This window comes from Lemur catta, chromosome 8 (genome assembly GCF_020740605.2).
Source record: "Lemur catta isolate mLemCat1 chromosome 8, mLemCat1.pri, whole genome shotgun sequence".
Taxonomy (NCBI): domain Eukaryota; kingdom Metazoa; phylum Chordata; class Mammalia; order Primates; family Lemuridae; genus Lemur; species Lemur catta.
In genome coordinates, this window is record NC_059135.1 from 7,887,544 (window position 1) to 7,905,549 (window position 18,006).

At 49.1% G+C, this 18,006-nt stretch overlaps 1 protein-coding gene across 1 annotated transcript; it reads right to left on the bottom strand.

Moving 5' to 3' along the window:
• Window positions 1-7,814: 7,814 nt before the first annotated feature.
• On the bottom strand, window positions 7,815-17,999 carry C8H2orf72 (chromosome 8 C2orf72 homolog). Its single transcript, XM_045559404.1, has 3 exons — window positions 17,393-17,999; window positions 14,586-14,687; window positions 7,815-9,671 (listed from the first exon to the last, which is right to left on the bottom strand). Exons 1-3 carry the CDS (start codon window positions 17,997-17,999, stop codon window positions 9,532-9,534), a joined length of 849 nt encoding a protein of 282 aa, XP_045415360.1. The 3' UTR covers window positions 7,815-9,531.
• Between the last annotated feature and the right edge of the window lie 7 nt (window positions 18,000-18,006).

The window sequence follows — 18,006 nt, forward strand, 5'->3', positions numbered from 1 at the left end:
CCGCCTGCCCCGGGGCTGCCCGCCGCTCTGCCTGCCACCCGGCACGAATTCTTTCCAGGGCTCTGCATCTTCCGCGCCACGGACACCTCCCCAGCCCCCTCGGAAGGTTAAACAGAGAGCGCCATTGTTTTCTCTAACCCTCCTTGAAGTCAGAGCTCCCGCGCAGTGGGGACACTCGTCTGCACCTGGCATCAGGCATCAGAATGGACACTCCTTCAAAGAGAGGACCCCACCACCATCACCCGCCATTGCTGAGAGAAAGGGTGCAGGGGGCGGTGCGAGCAGTGCGGGCAGTGCCACCTGCTGGGTGGGCGGTCTCACTGCAGTAACTCCCTGCCTGCCCCAGCTGCCCCCCACCACCCCCCCGCCTGCGCTCCTGCCAAGACTATCGCAGTTGGAGATGTGGCAAAGAGCGTTTTCTTAGTAATATGGCTTTCAATTTTTTTTCTAAGCATAACCTGTCTTCAAAAGAAGTACTCGAAGAGCTTTATTAGCATAATGAATCCATACGTAATCACTGGTTTATTATAAAGTTGAAAAATGAAGGTTTTTATTTATTTTGGAATAATGTACAGTATTGTCAAAGTATTAAAATCCACAGTAATATTATGCTAAGTTACTAAATACTGTATTAAAATGTACAGTAATTAATACTGTACATTTACATGTTTCAAAAATCAGAAGTATAAAAAGATAGTGAAAGTCTTCCAAAGAGAATAAAAAAACCTGTCTTCCATGCTTTCCTTCTATTTGCCCAGTTCCTCTTTCCCCTTATAGACATGGGTTCTTGGTTTCTAATACATCTTCAGAAATTTGAAATGGCAGTTGTGATTGCCATTTGCAGCCTTATTCCAGCTTCAATAGTCAACTTACTTCAATAGTCAGTACTGAGAAAGTCTTGACAAAGATTAGTGGCAAACAGCAGCATTTTTTAAGCGACTAACTTTGCACTATCAAGCTACTCTTTGATTGGACAGCGATGACTAAAGTATATTTCTGTGGCCTTCTTAAAACAATCTACTGTAGGGGCACAAGACAATGTTTTGTGGTTGCCAATGAATTAAATGTGGTTGATAACACATTTTGGTGTATTTGTGAATTTTTAAAAACTTAGTATTCTTAAACTATGGTTGTTAAAAAATAGATTAAATATTATTACTAAACACTTTTGAAGAACCTATTGCTCAGATTGAGAGGCACTGCCTGAGAAGGCGTACATGAAAAATTAACAGATTGAAGGTGTGGAATATCATTCTACAGAGGCACTTCAATCCTTCACATAAAGACATATGTGTGCCCCAGACCCCTAGAGGAGTCACAAACAAATGCCAATGGGTAACGGAAATGAGTGAAGCAGGCCTAGTGCAAGAAAATAACTAGCTCTGCAGGATGGTGTCTTAGCATCAGGGAGGCAGTATGGGGTGGTGGAGACTGTGACAAAATAGTGAGTGTCCCATCTAAACAGCAGCTGCTACTCAGCTCCTGCAGTGTTGCCATGCAAGAATGCAGGGTGAATGTTGGGAGAGCTTATGATTTTTCCAAGAAAAGCCAGAAATCAGAATTTCATGTGACAACTTCAAAATTTTAAATGTTGGCAACAAATTAAAAATGTTTTTTACAACGAGAGGCAGCCAATGTGCTCTTCAAGGAGAAGGCATTCTGTATGGGAGGACAGTCATCTCTCCAGCTTGTATGTTGTGCTTGTCATTGACACAACCCCATCTGAACCTAACATGAACCTGTGAGATGGGCAGGAAGGGAAGTGGCTTGGCCACAGCTCTCCCTCCTAGATGACAACCCCATGCTGGTGCTTCTCCCTCTCCAGTGCATTCTGCACTCTTTAGCCAGAGTGAGGTTTTTTTCTTCTTCCCCTTCCCCTTTCCCTTGCCGTTCCCCTTCCCCTTCTCCTCTTTCTCCTTCTCTTTCTCCTTTTAGAGATGGAGTCTTGCCATGTTGCCCAGGCTGGCCTCAAACCTGTGGGCTCAAGCAATCCTCCCGCCTCAACCACTGAAGCTGGGACTACAGGTGCATGCCATCACACCTTGCCAGAGCAATCTTTCCAAAACTCAACTCTGATCACTTCTGCTCCTTAAAACCCCCAGTCCCCATCTTGGGCTCTATTCTTAGGCTTCTTTTGTGTTTCTATCCATAGCCTTCTCGCTCCTCATGCTCCTTGTGAGAATGCATTGCCTTTGTCTGCTAGAGACTAGGCGGTGGCTCCTAAAAAGTCCCCCTACAGCCCTGCCCACTCTCCTGAGCACCAGCCTCACAGCCCTCCCAGATACCTCTGCTTGGCTGCCTCACAGGCTTCTTAAACTCCACGATCTTAAAGCTGCACGCGCTGTCGTCTCCCCACATTTGTGTCTCCTGTCTCGGTCCTGGTGTGGGTGAAGGGCATCTGTCAGCTACTGAAGCAGAAACTTGGGTGGGAGAGTGACCTGGACTCTTCTCTTCCCCCTCACCCAGGCAGCACCAGATCTTGTCCCCTTAGTCTCTCTCATGCCAGTCATCTCCCATCCTCACCCCATTACACAGCTGTCTCCCCTCTTCTTTCCAGGCTGCAACAGCCTCCGACAGCCTCAACCTCCTGCTTACCATCTCACACAGCTCCAGTCAGTTCTTTGCAGACAGACTGAGGACAGAAGCACTGTCAGAACCAACGGGAGCAGGACCCTCTCCTACAGAGCTTCCACTGTCCTCACGTCCCACCCCTCTGCCCTGGCACGCTCCACTCCGGCCATGCAGAACCCCTGCAGCTCCCGGAGTGGCCAGGCAGCTGTGGACCTTGTCTCTGCTACCCGCTCTTCCCTCTGTTTCCAAGGCCCTCTCCCTCCCAGTCCTGGCCAACACCACCTGTCTTGAGTCTCAGCCAAGCAGCATCTCCTCCAGGAAGCCTTCCTTGGCCCACCGCACCATGTGCTCCCTGACGGCCTTTACCCCACACAGCTGTAACCACGTCTCCTTTCCAGAGTCCCAGCAGGACAAGGAACTACTCAAAGGCAAGGCCACATCTTGAGTAGTTCCCCTCGCTATCCCCTATAGTAACTAGCACGTTGTGGGGCACACAGTAGGTGCTCGATAAATGTTTGTTGGAGGAATGGAGGAATGCCAGGTCAGGTAGTTATTGGCACATGGCTGGAAGTCAGACCTGTAGCTCTGAAACCCCTGCCCTCTACAAGGCGCTCAAACCATACCAGAGGACATAGTGAAATCCCAGAAAATTCTTACGGAGTGCTCCGTTCATAAACGGTCTCCCTCCAAATTTAGGAGTGACACGAAACGTCTCAAAGCCCAATCGAGGTCAGCGGTGGCCTCACGCAGGTATCGGCCGGGCTGGGGGCCCCGTCGGGGTGAAGGAAGGAAACGGCGCCCCTGGCCAAGCGCTTTCCGTCCCGGTGCGGCCCCGCGACCCCGAGCAGCTCCTGCCGCGCCCGCTAGTGGGCGCAACGCTCCCCAGGCGGCGGAGACCGGGGACACGGGGAGCCCTGGGGCCGCCCCCGCGCCCGGCCGCCCTGGGTTAGACCCGCACAGTCCCACCGCCGAGAAGCGAGCCGGGTCGCCTTTTGGGCTGCACCGTGGTCCCGGGAAAGGGCAGGCGTCGGAGCTCCGCCCCGCACGCCCCCGCCTCCCCTGCAAAGCGCGCAGACCCGGCCAGGCCACGGGAGAGCCCAAGCGGCGCTCGATAAACCGCAGATCTCACCGCGACTCACTCTCGGGCCTCGTGGCTGCTTCACGTGCAACACGCATGCCGCATGTTTGTAGGGTAAAAGCATTTATTCGTGAGAGCAGAGATGCGGTACACAGCAGGGTGACACAGGCCTCCCATGGGTGGGTGCGTGGTTAGAGGGAACGGCATGGCTGGACTTGATCTGGGTAGATTGAGGCACAGAAGGATCTGTGAAGCCATCAGAGGGACTGGGTTCTCTTCCCTCGAAGAATGGTGTCCAGGAAGGCAACTCCTGTCTCGGGCACTGGGAGGCTGTCCTGCACAAGCTGACTGCTGGGACCCACTGTCATCCTTTGCCCAAGGGGCTGGGGTGACCGGCCAGTTCTGGGCAAGTGAGGACAGCGGGAGGAGAGGCAGCTGCCTCGGGAACCACAGTGAACCCCCCAGACAGCTCTCTAGCCGGTCTTCCCTGTTCCAGACCAGTGCTGTGCATCACCGTAGCCACCAGCCGTAGGTGCTGTCCAGCCCTTGGAATGTGGCTAGTGCAACCGAGGAACTGAAGTCTAAATTTTAATTTTAATTAATTGAAATTTGAAAAGAGATACTCAATTCAGTTACTGGACAACTTTTAAGTATATCTAGAACAATTCAAGGATGTGAATATTCTTTTTCTTTCTTTCTTTTTTTTTTTTTTATGAGACAAGGTCTCCCTCTGCTGCCCAGGCTGGAGTACAGTAGCACAATCACAGCTCGCTGCAGCCTTGGACTCCTGGGCTCAAGCAATCCCTCCTCCCCTCCCTCTCAGTAGCCTAAGACTACAGGCACACCCAGCTAGAGGACGTGAATATCCTTACAGCTGTAAATTTAATAAAATCTAAGTACAGATCAAGTTTTTCTGATGGAAATTTAATATCTGAATGGGGCTGTGATTGTAAAGTCCTCACATGATTCAAAGATTTAGCAAAACAGAATGTAAAACGTCTCACTAATGATTAACAGTTAAAATAATATTTTGGATATTTGGGGCTAAATAAAATATATTATTAAAATTAATCTCACCTATTTCTTTTTACTTTTTTCTTAATGTAGCTACTAGAAAATATAAAGCTACACACATGCCTCATGTTAGATTTCTCTTAGGCAGTACTGGTTTAGATCTTTCCCAGGCCTTGTTCCTCTGACATCCCCTTCAGGCCTGGCCCTTTGGTCTAGCTTCAGGGTCTTGCCTGCTCTTAGATGCCACATGCTGGGTCAGATAGGGGGTGGTGGTGTGGAGGCTGAAGGTGAGACCCACTCCTGTCAGGGGACCAAGGGGCTGGGAGTGGCTGTCCTGGGAGTGGCTGTCCTGGGACTGTAGGTGGTCAGGGTGAGGTTAGCCTGGGGTTGGGGCAATGATCCGAGGCAACTGCTTGCTCTGAGAAGGCCTCCTTAACCCTTCAGGAAAGGTAGGAACTCAGGGCTGCAAGACAAGAGACTCAGTTTTTGCAACCAGGACTGAAAAGTGGGCTTGGTCACAGGCCTAAACTCAGTGCCTAATTACTCCAACGAGACACAGAGTGTGACAGCAACAAGCCCTACTGAGGGTCTCTGGATTTCACTGGTCAAGGGACAGGCAACCTGGGTCTGCATTTGTGGCAGAAGCACCAGCTGGGGTTGGGGAGCCCAGGGAGAAAGCCAGACAGGGTTCTTGCCCTTGCCAAAGCCACAGTCCCACAGTGGTCTCAGTGCCCAGCCCCACTTTGGGCCTGAGCTACCCCACCCTGCTCCCTCCCACTCTTCACGGTGGGATTCCTGCACATACCCTATGAACCATGGCATGGCCCAGTGGGGTAGCCTCTGCCTCTGCTCCCAATTAGGCAGCCCCAAATATAAGGGAACCAGAGCCTTTGGCTCATGCCAAAGGCATCTGAAGGGTCCATGTAGCATCCTGGTCATCCACCCAGCTTGTACCCCATTTCTTCCTCAACTCCAAGGTTACACAAGTGGCAGGCTGCCCAGGCCAAATTCCATGTTGGTCCCAATCCTTGATCCACTAACACACAAAACCAGGTCAGAAGGGCTTATGCAACCCTTGGGTGCAAACAGCCAGCTTCCGACATTTGCTCACTGTGCTGTGTTTGCCATGCAAACAGGACAAAGTCCAGGCCTCCTGACTGCAGCGAACACCCTGCAGCTTCTCTCCCCTACACTTTAAAGTATGGACTACTTTCAAGTTCATCCAGTTGTCATTAACCTTCCCTAGCGAGGTTTCGTCCTTGGTTCTCTGCCAGGTAAGAGGGGCTCATTTAGATCAAAGGTTTGGGGCCTCAGCTCTGGCTCCTTTGCAGGTTTGCCTTAGTTTTTGGTTTGACAACCAAGGGACTCCTCCTGTACAGCAAGTTTTGGAGACAAACACTTGGATAGGAGGAAAAATGTGACACGGATGGTACAAAGGGTTATCTGAGACTCAGTTAAGGCCGTTTTAGCTCTGGTGAAACATGAGTGTGTACACATGTGCACACACACACGCACTACTGTATACTAAGCTGAATGCTATCTTTTAAAATTTAATCTCTTTTTAAATATTTGCTTATGTTTTCTAGCTACATGATTTTTAATCTTGGCTGGTAGAGCTATGGAGATGTCACCCAGGGCAGAGGCTTAGAGACTTTCAGGCCATAGACTATTCCAGAGGCTTCCACCCTTGGCCGAGATTCCCTGCTCCCAACGGCCCCTGCAAGGAATACCTTATGAGAATGAAGGGCAGCCAGGCATGGTGGCTTACGCCTTTAATCCTAGCACTCTGGGAGGCCAAGGTAGGAGGATCACTTGAGACCAGGAGTTGAAGACCAGCCTGAGCAAGAATGAGACTTTCATCTCCACTAAAAATAGAAAAGTTAGCTGGGTGTGATGATGCCCACTGTAGTCCCAGCTACTCGGGAGGCTGAGGCAGGAGGATCACTTGAGCCCAGGAGTTTGAGGTTGCAGTGAGCTATGATGACCCCACTGCACTCTAGTGAGGGTGACAGAGCAAGCACAACTCTGTCTCAACAACAACAACAACAACAAAACTTGACCAAAATGAATGCTGACATTTAAAAAAAGAGAGAGAGAATGAAGAGGAAGAGCCCTTCTGTTTTTGATAAGATACCAGTGAGGTACTGCTTGGTTTTATTAGATATAAAGAACTATCAATTCAAGTCAGAAGCGGCACAACCACTGCTGTATTAGGAAGATGAGCACTCGAGAGCCCAGACTGTGACCCTGCTGGAGACCCGTTGCTGATGGCTCCTGGGACCACTGACCTAATACAGGGTCTCCTGCCTCACACAGACCCACCCCAACTTTTGTGCCTTCTTCAAGTCCTTCAGAGAAGACACTTACCACCAAGGTCATCCCTTCTGGTACCTAACTCTGTTAGCCAGGAAACAGCAGAGTCTGTCCCTACAAGGATGGTGTCTATGGTAGTCACGTCTCAAGGAAGCTGAGATGAGCTCACAGCCCTGTTTTGTCAGTTGGGAGGCAGAACCCATTTCAGTAAACAAAGATCTTCTAACTGTTCACAGGAAATACTGAAGGCAATGAAAAAACAATGTGCAAAGCTAACCCTTTAGACTAAAGGCTGCAAACTCAAATGCCCACCTGGGCCAGCACCAGGCAGGTGTCCTCTAGAGTGAAGGGCAGTGGGGGATGGGATGGGTGGGCAGGGGGTGAGAGGGACCAAAGGTGGAGGCTGTGGGGAAATGCAGCAAACTGGAGCCAACACCAGGCCCCATCCTCCACCCAGAAAACTCAGTTTTTTAATGTGCAATCTCTCAAGTTTCAAATATCGGCAACAAATACAGAGGTTTTTAAACCTTATAACTTCTGCCTTAGACAAATTTCTAAATTAAAAAAAGCTCCCTCTGCCCACCAAATAAAACTTCAACCCTATTATTACAAAGAAATTAATAGACAAATATAAAAATACAGCAGCTTCAAAAATATGTGTCTCCCCATTTTTTAAAACAAAATCAATAAAATCAGTGAGTCAAAATTCATTGAGTTCACTCTTGTGTAGAAGGAAGCCAGCTGGGTCAATCTATTGCGTTATTATTATTATTTTAACTTTAGAGATGGGGGTCTCAATATGTTGCCCAGGTTGGAGTGCAGTGACTATTCACAGGTGCGATCATAGCTCACTGTAACCTTGAACTCCTGCACTCAAGTGATCCTCCTGCCTCAGCCTCCCGAGTAGTGGGGATCACAGGTTCGAGTCAGCACACCTGGCAGCCTGATGATGCCTGCTGCAAACCAACCCCACATTTGAGGACATCATCCTGCTTGTCCTCACACTATTCCCGTGAGGCTCTGATAGGATTAGGCTCTCTATGATGGACAAGAAACTGAGGCAGAGACAGGAGGGCCCCTTCTTAATATCATAGAGCCCTTCGGCCAAAGAAGTGTTCACGTCGCACAATTTGGCACTATCACACAGACAGCAGAAATAACCAAAGTTATGCAGCACTTCACAGGGCGCTGAGGAAACAGTGAGTGCAACAGTGTGTCTGCTGAGCGAGTCATGCAGGAGGGAATGAATGAACGTAGCCACTTCCCTCAGACAGTGCTTCCCGCTAGGAAAACCAGGAGCTGCTCTTGCCAGTCGAAAGACTGGATTTCTCCAGGGCCAGGCAAGGAAGACAAGGGAGGTAACGCAGGGCCTCCTCTGTGAGTGGACAGACGGCCTCCCCACCTCTAAATGAACACCATCGACCCTCTCAGGCTCATAGACACAGAAGAAAGGATTCAAGAACCTCTGGGCTGTGTCTGCTTTGAACTTGGGCTAGGACCTATGATCTAGAGCAAGTCCTGCACCCAAGCATCTCATGCCCCTAGCTTTCCTTCTGTGTGGTGCCATGGGCAGTTCCCAACATTCTTATTCTCAAGGGACTTGGCACAGAAAGTCAATGTCAACATGAGAAAGAAAAAGGCTCTTTCTTCTCCCAGGTGTGCACGGCTATTCCTGTCCTGGCCCTGCACCACATGGACTATCTTGGCCCTGCCCTGACAGGCCCCCAAAGCAACAGTGTGGTCCTTCTTTATTCTGGCTCTCGCTGGTAGCCAGGGTCCAAGAAAATCGGACCCTCTCAGCTCTGGAGGACTCTGACAGGGAGAAGAGATTGGCTCATCCAGAGTTTCTCAAAGGTGTCATGATTGGCATTTTGAGTAGACCAAGTCTTTGCTGTTGGAGGCTGTCCTGCACTCTGTAGGATACCCACTAAATTGCAGGGGTGCCCATAGTCACAGTGACACAGTGACCCCGCCCCCAACACACACGCGCGCACACACACGTTTCCAGTGCTGCTTGGAGGGGCAGCCTGTGCCCGTTTGAAAGCCACTGGGCTGGTAGCCCCCTCATGCATTTGGGAAACAGAAGCCCTGGAGACTGAGTGACATGTCCAAGGCCATGCCTCAGATCTGATGACTCCTGGTCCACAGCTCTTTCCAGCTGCACTCTAAGCAATGGATGCTCATGCATGTGCCCGGAGCACTACAAACACACCACGGGGTAGCACAGCACTGCAGAGCTTCAGAGGAGAGAGCCTCTGTCTGTCCCAATGACTCAGAGAAACCAAGGCACAAGAGAGACAGAATAAGCTCCCTGTGATCACAGTTAGCAAATGCCAAGTGGGGAGTAGGTTCCCAGGGGATACATCTTCCTAGGTGCAGCTTGTCTTAGTAAGTCCCGCTGTCTAGCTGGTGACTGTGAATGTGGCAGCCCTTCCAGCAGGGGGGTCTTTGTAGTTACCACCAGCCGAGGCCGGCATGGAGACACGGGGGCTCAGAGAGCAGGAGCGGGGCCCCAGTCTGTAGGTCACAGCCAGGACAGCCCAAGGGTCCAGCCTTCATCTCGAGTCCCCAGCAGGCTCAGCGGGTGTGTGGATGACTACATCCTGGGCTTTTGATCCCCTTCCGAGGTCCTCGCAGTCTCCGTTGGGAAATACGGCTGTTAGTGCAAGCTCCTCTTCAGGTTCCGGGAAGTTACCTGGAACACAGGAAAGGGATTCACCCCATCAGATACAACGTTTGAGTGAGCAAGCTGGGAATGAAAGGGAGGAAGTTGGTCCCAGTGAACATCTACTTAAAAAAACAAAACAAAATACATAGTGAAAACCTTAAAATGTACATACCCTTTGACCCAGCAATTCCACTTCTAGGATTTTATCCTAAGGAAATAATTAGGAGTAATTAGTGGAACTGCTGCAGCCATCTTGCCACCAGCCTAAGCAGCACTGAGGACGGCCCTGCAGAGGGAAGGGAAGACCCTGCCTGCTTGCTGGGGTCACTGAGCCCTGCCTCTGCACCAACCAACTCTGAAGCCAGCTCCACCTCTGGCCTGTCTGCTAGGTGAGATAATGAATCCCCTCACCACTTATGCTAGTTTGAGTCATGGCTTCTTACCTGCAGCTGAAAGCATCTGAACGGATTCAACGTCCACATGGGACTGTTGAGTGGTGTGGCTCACACTATGATGGGATTCAGGAACTAAAAATGATGTCTAAAGCTCCATAGACCTAAACACACACACACACACACACACACACACACACACACACACACACACACACACACACACACATATGCACACACTCTCACACTAATGGACAAGTAAAACTGGGAAAATCAGAATAAAACCTATGGATGTATCAATGTCAGTATCCTGGCTGCGATACTGCACTGCACTTTTGCAAGACGTTATTGCTGGGGAAGCTGGGCAAAGTGTACACAGGATCTCTCTGTATGATCTCTTACAACTGCACGTTCATTTACAATTCTCTCAAAAAAAGATAAAAGATATACAAACAACATAATTATTGCCGTGGAAAGACAGCCCCGATGTTATGGATGAAGACAGTAGATTTGAAAAGAGTATGTACAGTCAAGCACGGTGTAATGATGTTTTGGTCAACGACGACCATGTATATATGATGGTGGTCCCATAGGATTATAATGGAGCTGAAAATTTCCTATCGCTTAGTGACCTTGTGGCTGTCCTAATGTCATTGCACAACACACTACTCACGTGTTTGTGGTGATGCTGGTTTGAACAAACCTACTGTACTACCAGTCATCTAAAAGCACATACAGTCATATACAGTACTTATTACTTGATAAAGATAATAAACAAGTATGTTACTGGTTTATGTATTTATTATGCTATACTTTTTATTGTTACTTTAGAGTGTATTCCTTCTACTTATTTAAAAAAAAACAACTGTATAACGGCCTCAGGCAGGTCCTTCAGGAAGCACTCGAGAAGGCACTGATAGCAGGTGACAGCTCCATGCATGTTACTGCCCCTGCAGACCTTCGAGTGGAACAAGACGTGGAGGTGAAGACAGCAACACTGATGATGCTGACCCTGTGCAGCCCAAGGCTAATGTGTTTGTGCCTTAGTTCTTAACAACAGAACTTAAAACATAAAAAATTTTAAAATAGAAAAAAGCTTACAAAGATATAAAGAAAATATTTTTGTACAGCTGTATATTGTGTTTGTGTTTTAAGCTAAGTGTTATTACAAGAGTCAAGAAGTTTTAAAAAATTTTAAAGTTTATAAAGTAAAAAAATTCTAGTAGGCCAAGGTTTATTACTGAAGAAAGAAAAATATTTTTTATAAATTTAGTACAGCCTAAGTGTCCAGTGTTTAAGAAGTCTACAGTAGTGTACAGTAACGTCCTAGGCCTTCGCATTCACTCACCACTCACTCATTGACTCACCCAGACCAACTTCCAGTCCTGCAAGCTCCATTCATAGTAAATGCCCTATACAGCTGTACCCTTTTTTAAATCTTTTATTCCCTTTTTACTGTACCTTTTCTGTACTTAGATACACAAATACTTACCATTGTGTTAGTTGCCTACAGTATTCTTTACAGTAATATGCTGTACAGGTTTGTAGCCTAGGAGCAATAAGGCTGTATCACATAGCCTAGGTCTGTAGTAGACTATACCATCTAGGTTTGTGTAACTACATTCTGTGATGTTTGGGCAACCATGAAACTGCCTAATGATGCATTTCTCAGAACGTGTGCCTGTTGTTAAATGACCCATGACTGTAGTCAGTGTCACTCTAAGTCAATATTTTCATCCAACAGTGTAGTAATAAGTTAATTTAAGACTACTTGAATGCAATAGTTCGGAACTGGGTAGGGCTTATTTAAATTTCAATATAATTGAAGGTGAGTGAAAAGGAAGCTTTGGAACCTCAATGCTCCTGAACAACCTCCAGTTCCACAAGCTCCATTCATGGAAAGTGCCCTATATAGTTGTACTATTTTTATCTTTTTTTTTTTCTTTTTGAGACAGTCTCACTAGAGTACAGTGTCGTGATCATAGCTCATTGTAACCTCAATCTCCTGTGCTCACGTGATCCCCCTGCCTCAGCCTCCCAAGTAGCTGGGACTACAGGTGTACACCACCACACCCGGCTAATTTTTTCTATTTTTAGTAGAGACAGAGTCTTGCTCTTGACCAGGCTGGTCTCAAACTCCTGACCTCAAGGGATCCTCCCGCCTTGGACTCCCAGAGTGTTAGGATTACAGGCGTCAGCCACCGTACCTGGCCTATTTTTATCTTTTATACTGTATTTGTACTGTACCTTTTCTATGTTTAGATACACAAATACTTGTCATTATGTTTCAATTGTATTCAGTACAGTAACATGCTGCATGGGTTTGCAGTCCAGGAGCAATAGGCTATGTCATACAGCCCAGGTGTGTAGTAGACTAGACCCTCTAGGTTTGTGTATGTATCCTCTGTGATGTTTGCACAATGATGAAATTGCCTAATGATACGTTTCTCAGAATGTGTCCGTCATTAAGCAACGCAGGGCTATATAAATGTGTGTATTAAATAAGCACACTGTAAGATACATAGTGTCCATCCATAAATTCCATTTGCATTTTAATACATTCATTTCTATATGAGATTTGTTATATACCACAGAGAGGGAAGTTCTCCAAGATTTATATAAAATTGCTAATTATTCCTTTGCTTTATTTTCCCCCGTTAGTTTCCAGATATATCCAAAATGATGATGGGGAGGTTGAAGTTAATATTTTTGCAATTAAATATTTTAAATTCTGCTGCATTTTGAAGATTATATATTATATAAAAGTGACTTTATTAAAATTTAGATAGCACAAAGATAGAGGGAGAGATACACAGATAAATAGAATGGTCTTATCCCAAAATATTGATTGTAGTTACTTCTGAGGGATGGAATTCAGTGAATGCTTTTTCATGTTTGTTTTCCTTTTCGTGTATCTTTTGAGCTTTCAGCTGTGATAGGAAGAATTCTAAGATAGCTCCCAAGATTCCAGCCCCTTAAGTGTAGGGAGCCTGTGTAAAGCCCTCCCTCCAAGTGTGGGTGGGCTCTGGGAATATGATGGCTTAGCCACTCTGTTGATTAGGGCACCTCAAATGACAAAGGAGATGGCTAGTGACTCCCTCTGTTACCTTGGGTTATGTGAGACTCCCTCTTAGCCAACTGGAGAGGGAGATTCTCCTGCTGGAGGAGCTCTTGTAGGAGGGGTTGGGAAAGCACAAATGGCAGGGAACTCTCAGCGCTGACAGCAGCCACAGCTGACAGCCAGCCAGAAGTCAGAGACTGGATCAATGTGTTTTAAGCCATTAAGTTTGTGGTAATTTGTTATGCAGCAATTAACTAATCATCTTGTTTTTAAAATAAGAGACACAATAAAAATTTATTTTAAACCACTGCCCGCTGTTTATGTAACAAAGCTATACTTCAGTGTGCCTTGGGGTGGGTGGGGCCGTGTCTATTCCACGGACACAACCTGCTCCCCTGGGTACCACAGTTCCCCGCAGCCACAGTTCACATTCCCAAGTTTCAGTTACTCACGGTACAGTACAAAATATTTTGAGCCAAATACCACATTCGCATAACTTTTATTACAGTATATTGTTATAATTGTTCTATTTTGTTAGTTACTGGTATTACTCTCATACTATATCTAATTTATAAATGAAAATTTATCATAGGTATGTATATATAGGAAAGAATATAGTGTATACATAGGGTTTGGTGTTATCTGTGGTTTCAGCCATCCACAGGGAGTCTTGGAAACATCCCCTTCGGATGGGGGAGTATGTACGGCGCTTCCCATCTTCCTAATAGCAGCACTGACACCTAGTGGTCCCTTCGCCTTCTCCCTCACCTCCCTTCGGTGGCCTGACGGTTCCACCCTGGAAATGAGTTCCCTCCTCTCCATTCCCCCCGCCCAGGCCGCCTAGCTGGGCTCTGCCTCTGCTCGCTCCTGCGCCTACAGCCCAGTCAGGCCCCCAAGCACCCCCACTGCCCCTGCTCAGAAATCACCAGAGGCGCTCTACTCCTGAAGGACACATGTCCAGGGCCCCTGATTTGGTCCCAACTCTTCTCTTCAGCCTTGACCCTCACTGGTCTCCTTCTGTACCTCACCTCCGGGCACTCTTGATGGCGGTGCCTTTTCTGAGCATGACATCACGCTGTCACTTCTTTTTTCAGGGTACTCCAAAGCTTCCTATTCCTGCCTATGAAAATCCCTCCATCCCCAGCTCAAATATCACTTGCTCCATGATACTCCCTGAATCCTCGGGGAGACCTAGTGTTTGTCCCCTTTGCCCCACGATGCATGTTGTGACACCTGTATTGCAGCTGTTCCCACACTGCCTTCAGTAGGAGGAGGCTCCTGGGGAAACAGCCTGGCCTGATCAAGCCCATGTGCCCACTGCCTGGCATATGGGCACCTCACATTGCTCACACCCCCACCCAGCACATGGCAAGTGCTTCATGGATGTTGGTCCACTCTGTCCCTAAGGTCCCCATGTTCATGTGACCACTCCCATAATCCCATACAACTGGCCCTTAAGCTGCAGGCAGCCGGAGGTGGAGCACTCACCCTGAGCTGGGCTGCTGGAGGCAGCAACATCCCGGTTCTTCCTCCGGCTCCAGGGACCCCAGGAAAAGCAGGCCAGCAGCCCTGGAAGGCCCGGTCCTTCTGCTAGAAAGAACACAAAACCCAGAGGCAGAAGCTCAGATGGTTCCTGCTTCACGAAACTGAGATTTTGTTTAGCAAACCAAGAGCCTCAACTGTCAACTGCCCTAGTTTCAACTGTCTGATTAAAAAAACAAAGATTCTGATTTGCGAAAGTGGGTGGGTTTTTGTACTTTAAAAAAGAACTAAAAAATGATTGCTCTATCTAAGTTATCTCATTTCATCCTCACAAAGCCCTATGATCTAGGTACCATGTTGGGGAAACTACAAATTAACTAACAAAATACTAACAAAAATAACATGAAATTAATTACAATTTCATAGCACCAAAGAAAATACTCAAGGAGCTGTACTTTCCCTCTGATTTTTAGTTAAAACTATTCCTTAAAAGGAATAGATTTAATTTTTTTTTTTGATACTAACATAAAGTCACCAGGAACTAAGATAAAAAAAGAAAAAAGACTCCAGGCAGCTAAAACAAGGAAAATCCTTATTCATAATCTTTACTCAGGGTCTGTTTACTTTTTTTCCTCCCCCAAAATTTAGGGGGTGCAAGTGTTTTTTGTTAGTTGAATTGCATCATGCTGATGTCAGGGCTTTCAGTGTACCTGTTACCAGAACAGTGTACATTGTACCCAAGAGATAGATCTATTTACTCTTAATTTGGACCATCCAATTCTAACAAGACTGGATCCTTAGTATTTCAGCCCAAGGCAGCTGGATTAGGCAACATAAACTGGGTGAAAGGGTACTGCCAAAAGGCAAGCAACCTAAAAGAATAAGAATTATCACCGGGCAGTGAGGAAAGAGATCTGAAAACTTTTAAAAAACCAGACGCAATTGCTAGTAAAACCTTAGCGACAAATCCATTTGGCATAAGGGTAATAGCACTGCCCAGTGCAAAAGCTGCAAGGAAATTGGTGAGCAGTGAGTTATAATTACACCCATACCCTTTAGTCATTAATGAAAGGTTTTATTTTGTTCAGTGCTTTCATGAAAGTAGGAAAGAGTTTAATACAGTAGAGAAAAACACCCTTGCAAAGTGTTAAGGTTTCAAAAGTGTTAGTGTTTATTTAAAAGGAAGCAAGGATTCATTCACCCATTATGCATTCCAGGCAGGGTGTCAGGAAATGGGAATGCAATCGTGGTTAAACTCACAAGTGACAAAATCATGTGGTAAGAGCTTAAGGAGCAGCAGGGCAAAGAGTTCTCAGGTTTCATTTGCAAACTGACAAACTGGAGCTGGGAGGGTCAGGGAAACCTTCCTGTAGGAGGAAGTCCAGTTCTGAATGGCAAGATGGGACTGGTCAGGTGAAGAAGGGGAGAGAAAAGGCTTTTCAGGCTCAGGCATCAGCCTGGGCAGATCAAGCCAGTCTCTGGGCAATTGAAAGTTGTTCCCTGGGAATGGAGGAGGGCTAAGAGACTAAAGGCTGAGAGTCTTTTGGGCACCAGCTCATTAAAGTGAAGAAAATTTAAGAATTCCTTTCTTTGCGGGGTGCAGGGACCCGAGGGTCAGTGAGGGGCCAGGCACAGCAATCTGAAATCGGAACAGCAGTCCAGCTCAGGGCATTTCCCTGGTCTTTCTTTCAGGATGCTGGTCACTGAATTTAAAATTCATCCTCACAGCTTCAACAATAAAGGGCTTGTGCCCAGAGGGAGGGAGGTTAGGGCAGGCTCTGCAGCTGACCGGCTCAGGCAGGCCAGGCTGGCAGGTGAAAGTATGACACTGGTAACATCACAGGTCTCCTGGCTGGGAAAGACCCCCTCGCTGCCATGTCTGGCATCTCCCAGTTGCTGGCTTACACACCAACACCGGGAGGCACCACACAGCCACTGTCTGTATTAACTCCTTAACAGCCAGAGGCTGCAGGGCTTGGAGGGTTGCCCAGGTGGGCGGGCAGAGAAAGCTAGAGAGCGCAAAGATCTCCCAGTTTTGCCAGATCCAGCTAAACCGAATGTGCATATTTTAATCCTAAAACATTGGAGAGTTCCTGTAAAACCTTGCGTTCCAGTATGGAGAAGATTCTGACCTTTCTGCTGACGGCTGCAGCCACTGGGCTGGGAAAAGACCTCACTCCCCTCTCTACTTTTTAGGAGAGTGTGTAGGGAAAAGGTAGCCTCAACAGACCCGGGGCAGGCAGGAGACACAGCAGCGGGTGCACGACCTGGCGGGCGGCCAGGAAGCGCGAGAACGTTTCGTGTTCTCAGTCCCGTGCACCTCCCCCACGCCTCCAAGTCCTCGGCACCTATTCCTCGTGTTCTTCCTCTGACCCGCAGGCACGGAGCCTCCCCGGTGCTGGGATCGCCCCTCCTGGAGCTCCCGACGCATCCCCAGCTGCGCGGCTCCGAGCTCCTGGCACCGCCAACCTCCCTAGTCCCAGTTCTGCCATCCACCCCCCTTGAAACTTTCGCATCCTAAGTCTTCCCCATTTCCTTCCCCCTTCGCCTCCCTAACCCCTGCCCAGACCAACCCCTCTGTCTACCCACTTCCCCTGCCTCCGGCTGGTCCCCTCGGCTTTCCCAGGCCCCCTAGGCATCTCCCGTGCACTCCAGATCCTCCAGCGACAGACTCGACCCCTTGCCCAGGGCCCGCTCTCCACCGCTAGGCAACTCCCCGCTCTGGGCCTCAGTTTACCTCGGTGCTCAATGAGGGGGGGCCAGCCTAAAGGGGTCCAGGTTGGGAGGCTTCCCCGGGCTCCGCTCAGTCTCACCTGGTCGCCCGGGCCCCGCAGCTTGCAGGGCCCTGCAGGCGGCCGCCTGGACGGCCAGGCTGGAGGCCGGGCAGCCGGGGCAGTAGGCGGCCGCCTGCACCGGGCCCCCCGCCTGGCGACCGAACACGGCGCGTAGCAGCGCCTCCAGCAGCCGCAGCTCCAGCGCCACCGCGTCCTCCGGCCCGGCCTCGGCCACCAGCACCCCGACCAGCGCCGCGCCGGCCCGCCGCCGGCCGCGCACGTCCCGCAGCATCTCCCGCAGGCGGCGCCGCGGCTCCCGGGCAGCCAGCGACGACGCGCGGCACAGCACGAAGACAAGCGGCGAGCGGATGGCGCGCGTCGCCGTCCCCGGCGCCCTCTGCGCCCCGCGCGCCATCCCGGGCCCCGCGCCCTCGGCCGCCGCTCCGCCCGGCTTGGCCGCCGCGGGCTCGGGCGGGAACACGGCCCGGGCGAAGTCCCGCAGCAGCGCGCGGCTCTGCTCGCGCTCCCACAGCTCGCCCACCAGCAGCACCTGCCCGCGGCCGCCCGCCGCCTCCACCAGCGCCTGGAAGGGCGGCTCGGCCAGGCGTGCGGGCCGCGCCGCCAGCGCCTCCAGCTCGCGCTCCATGCTCGCC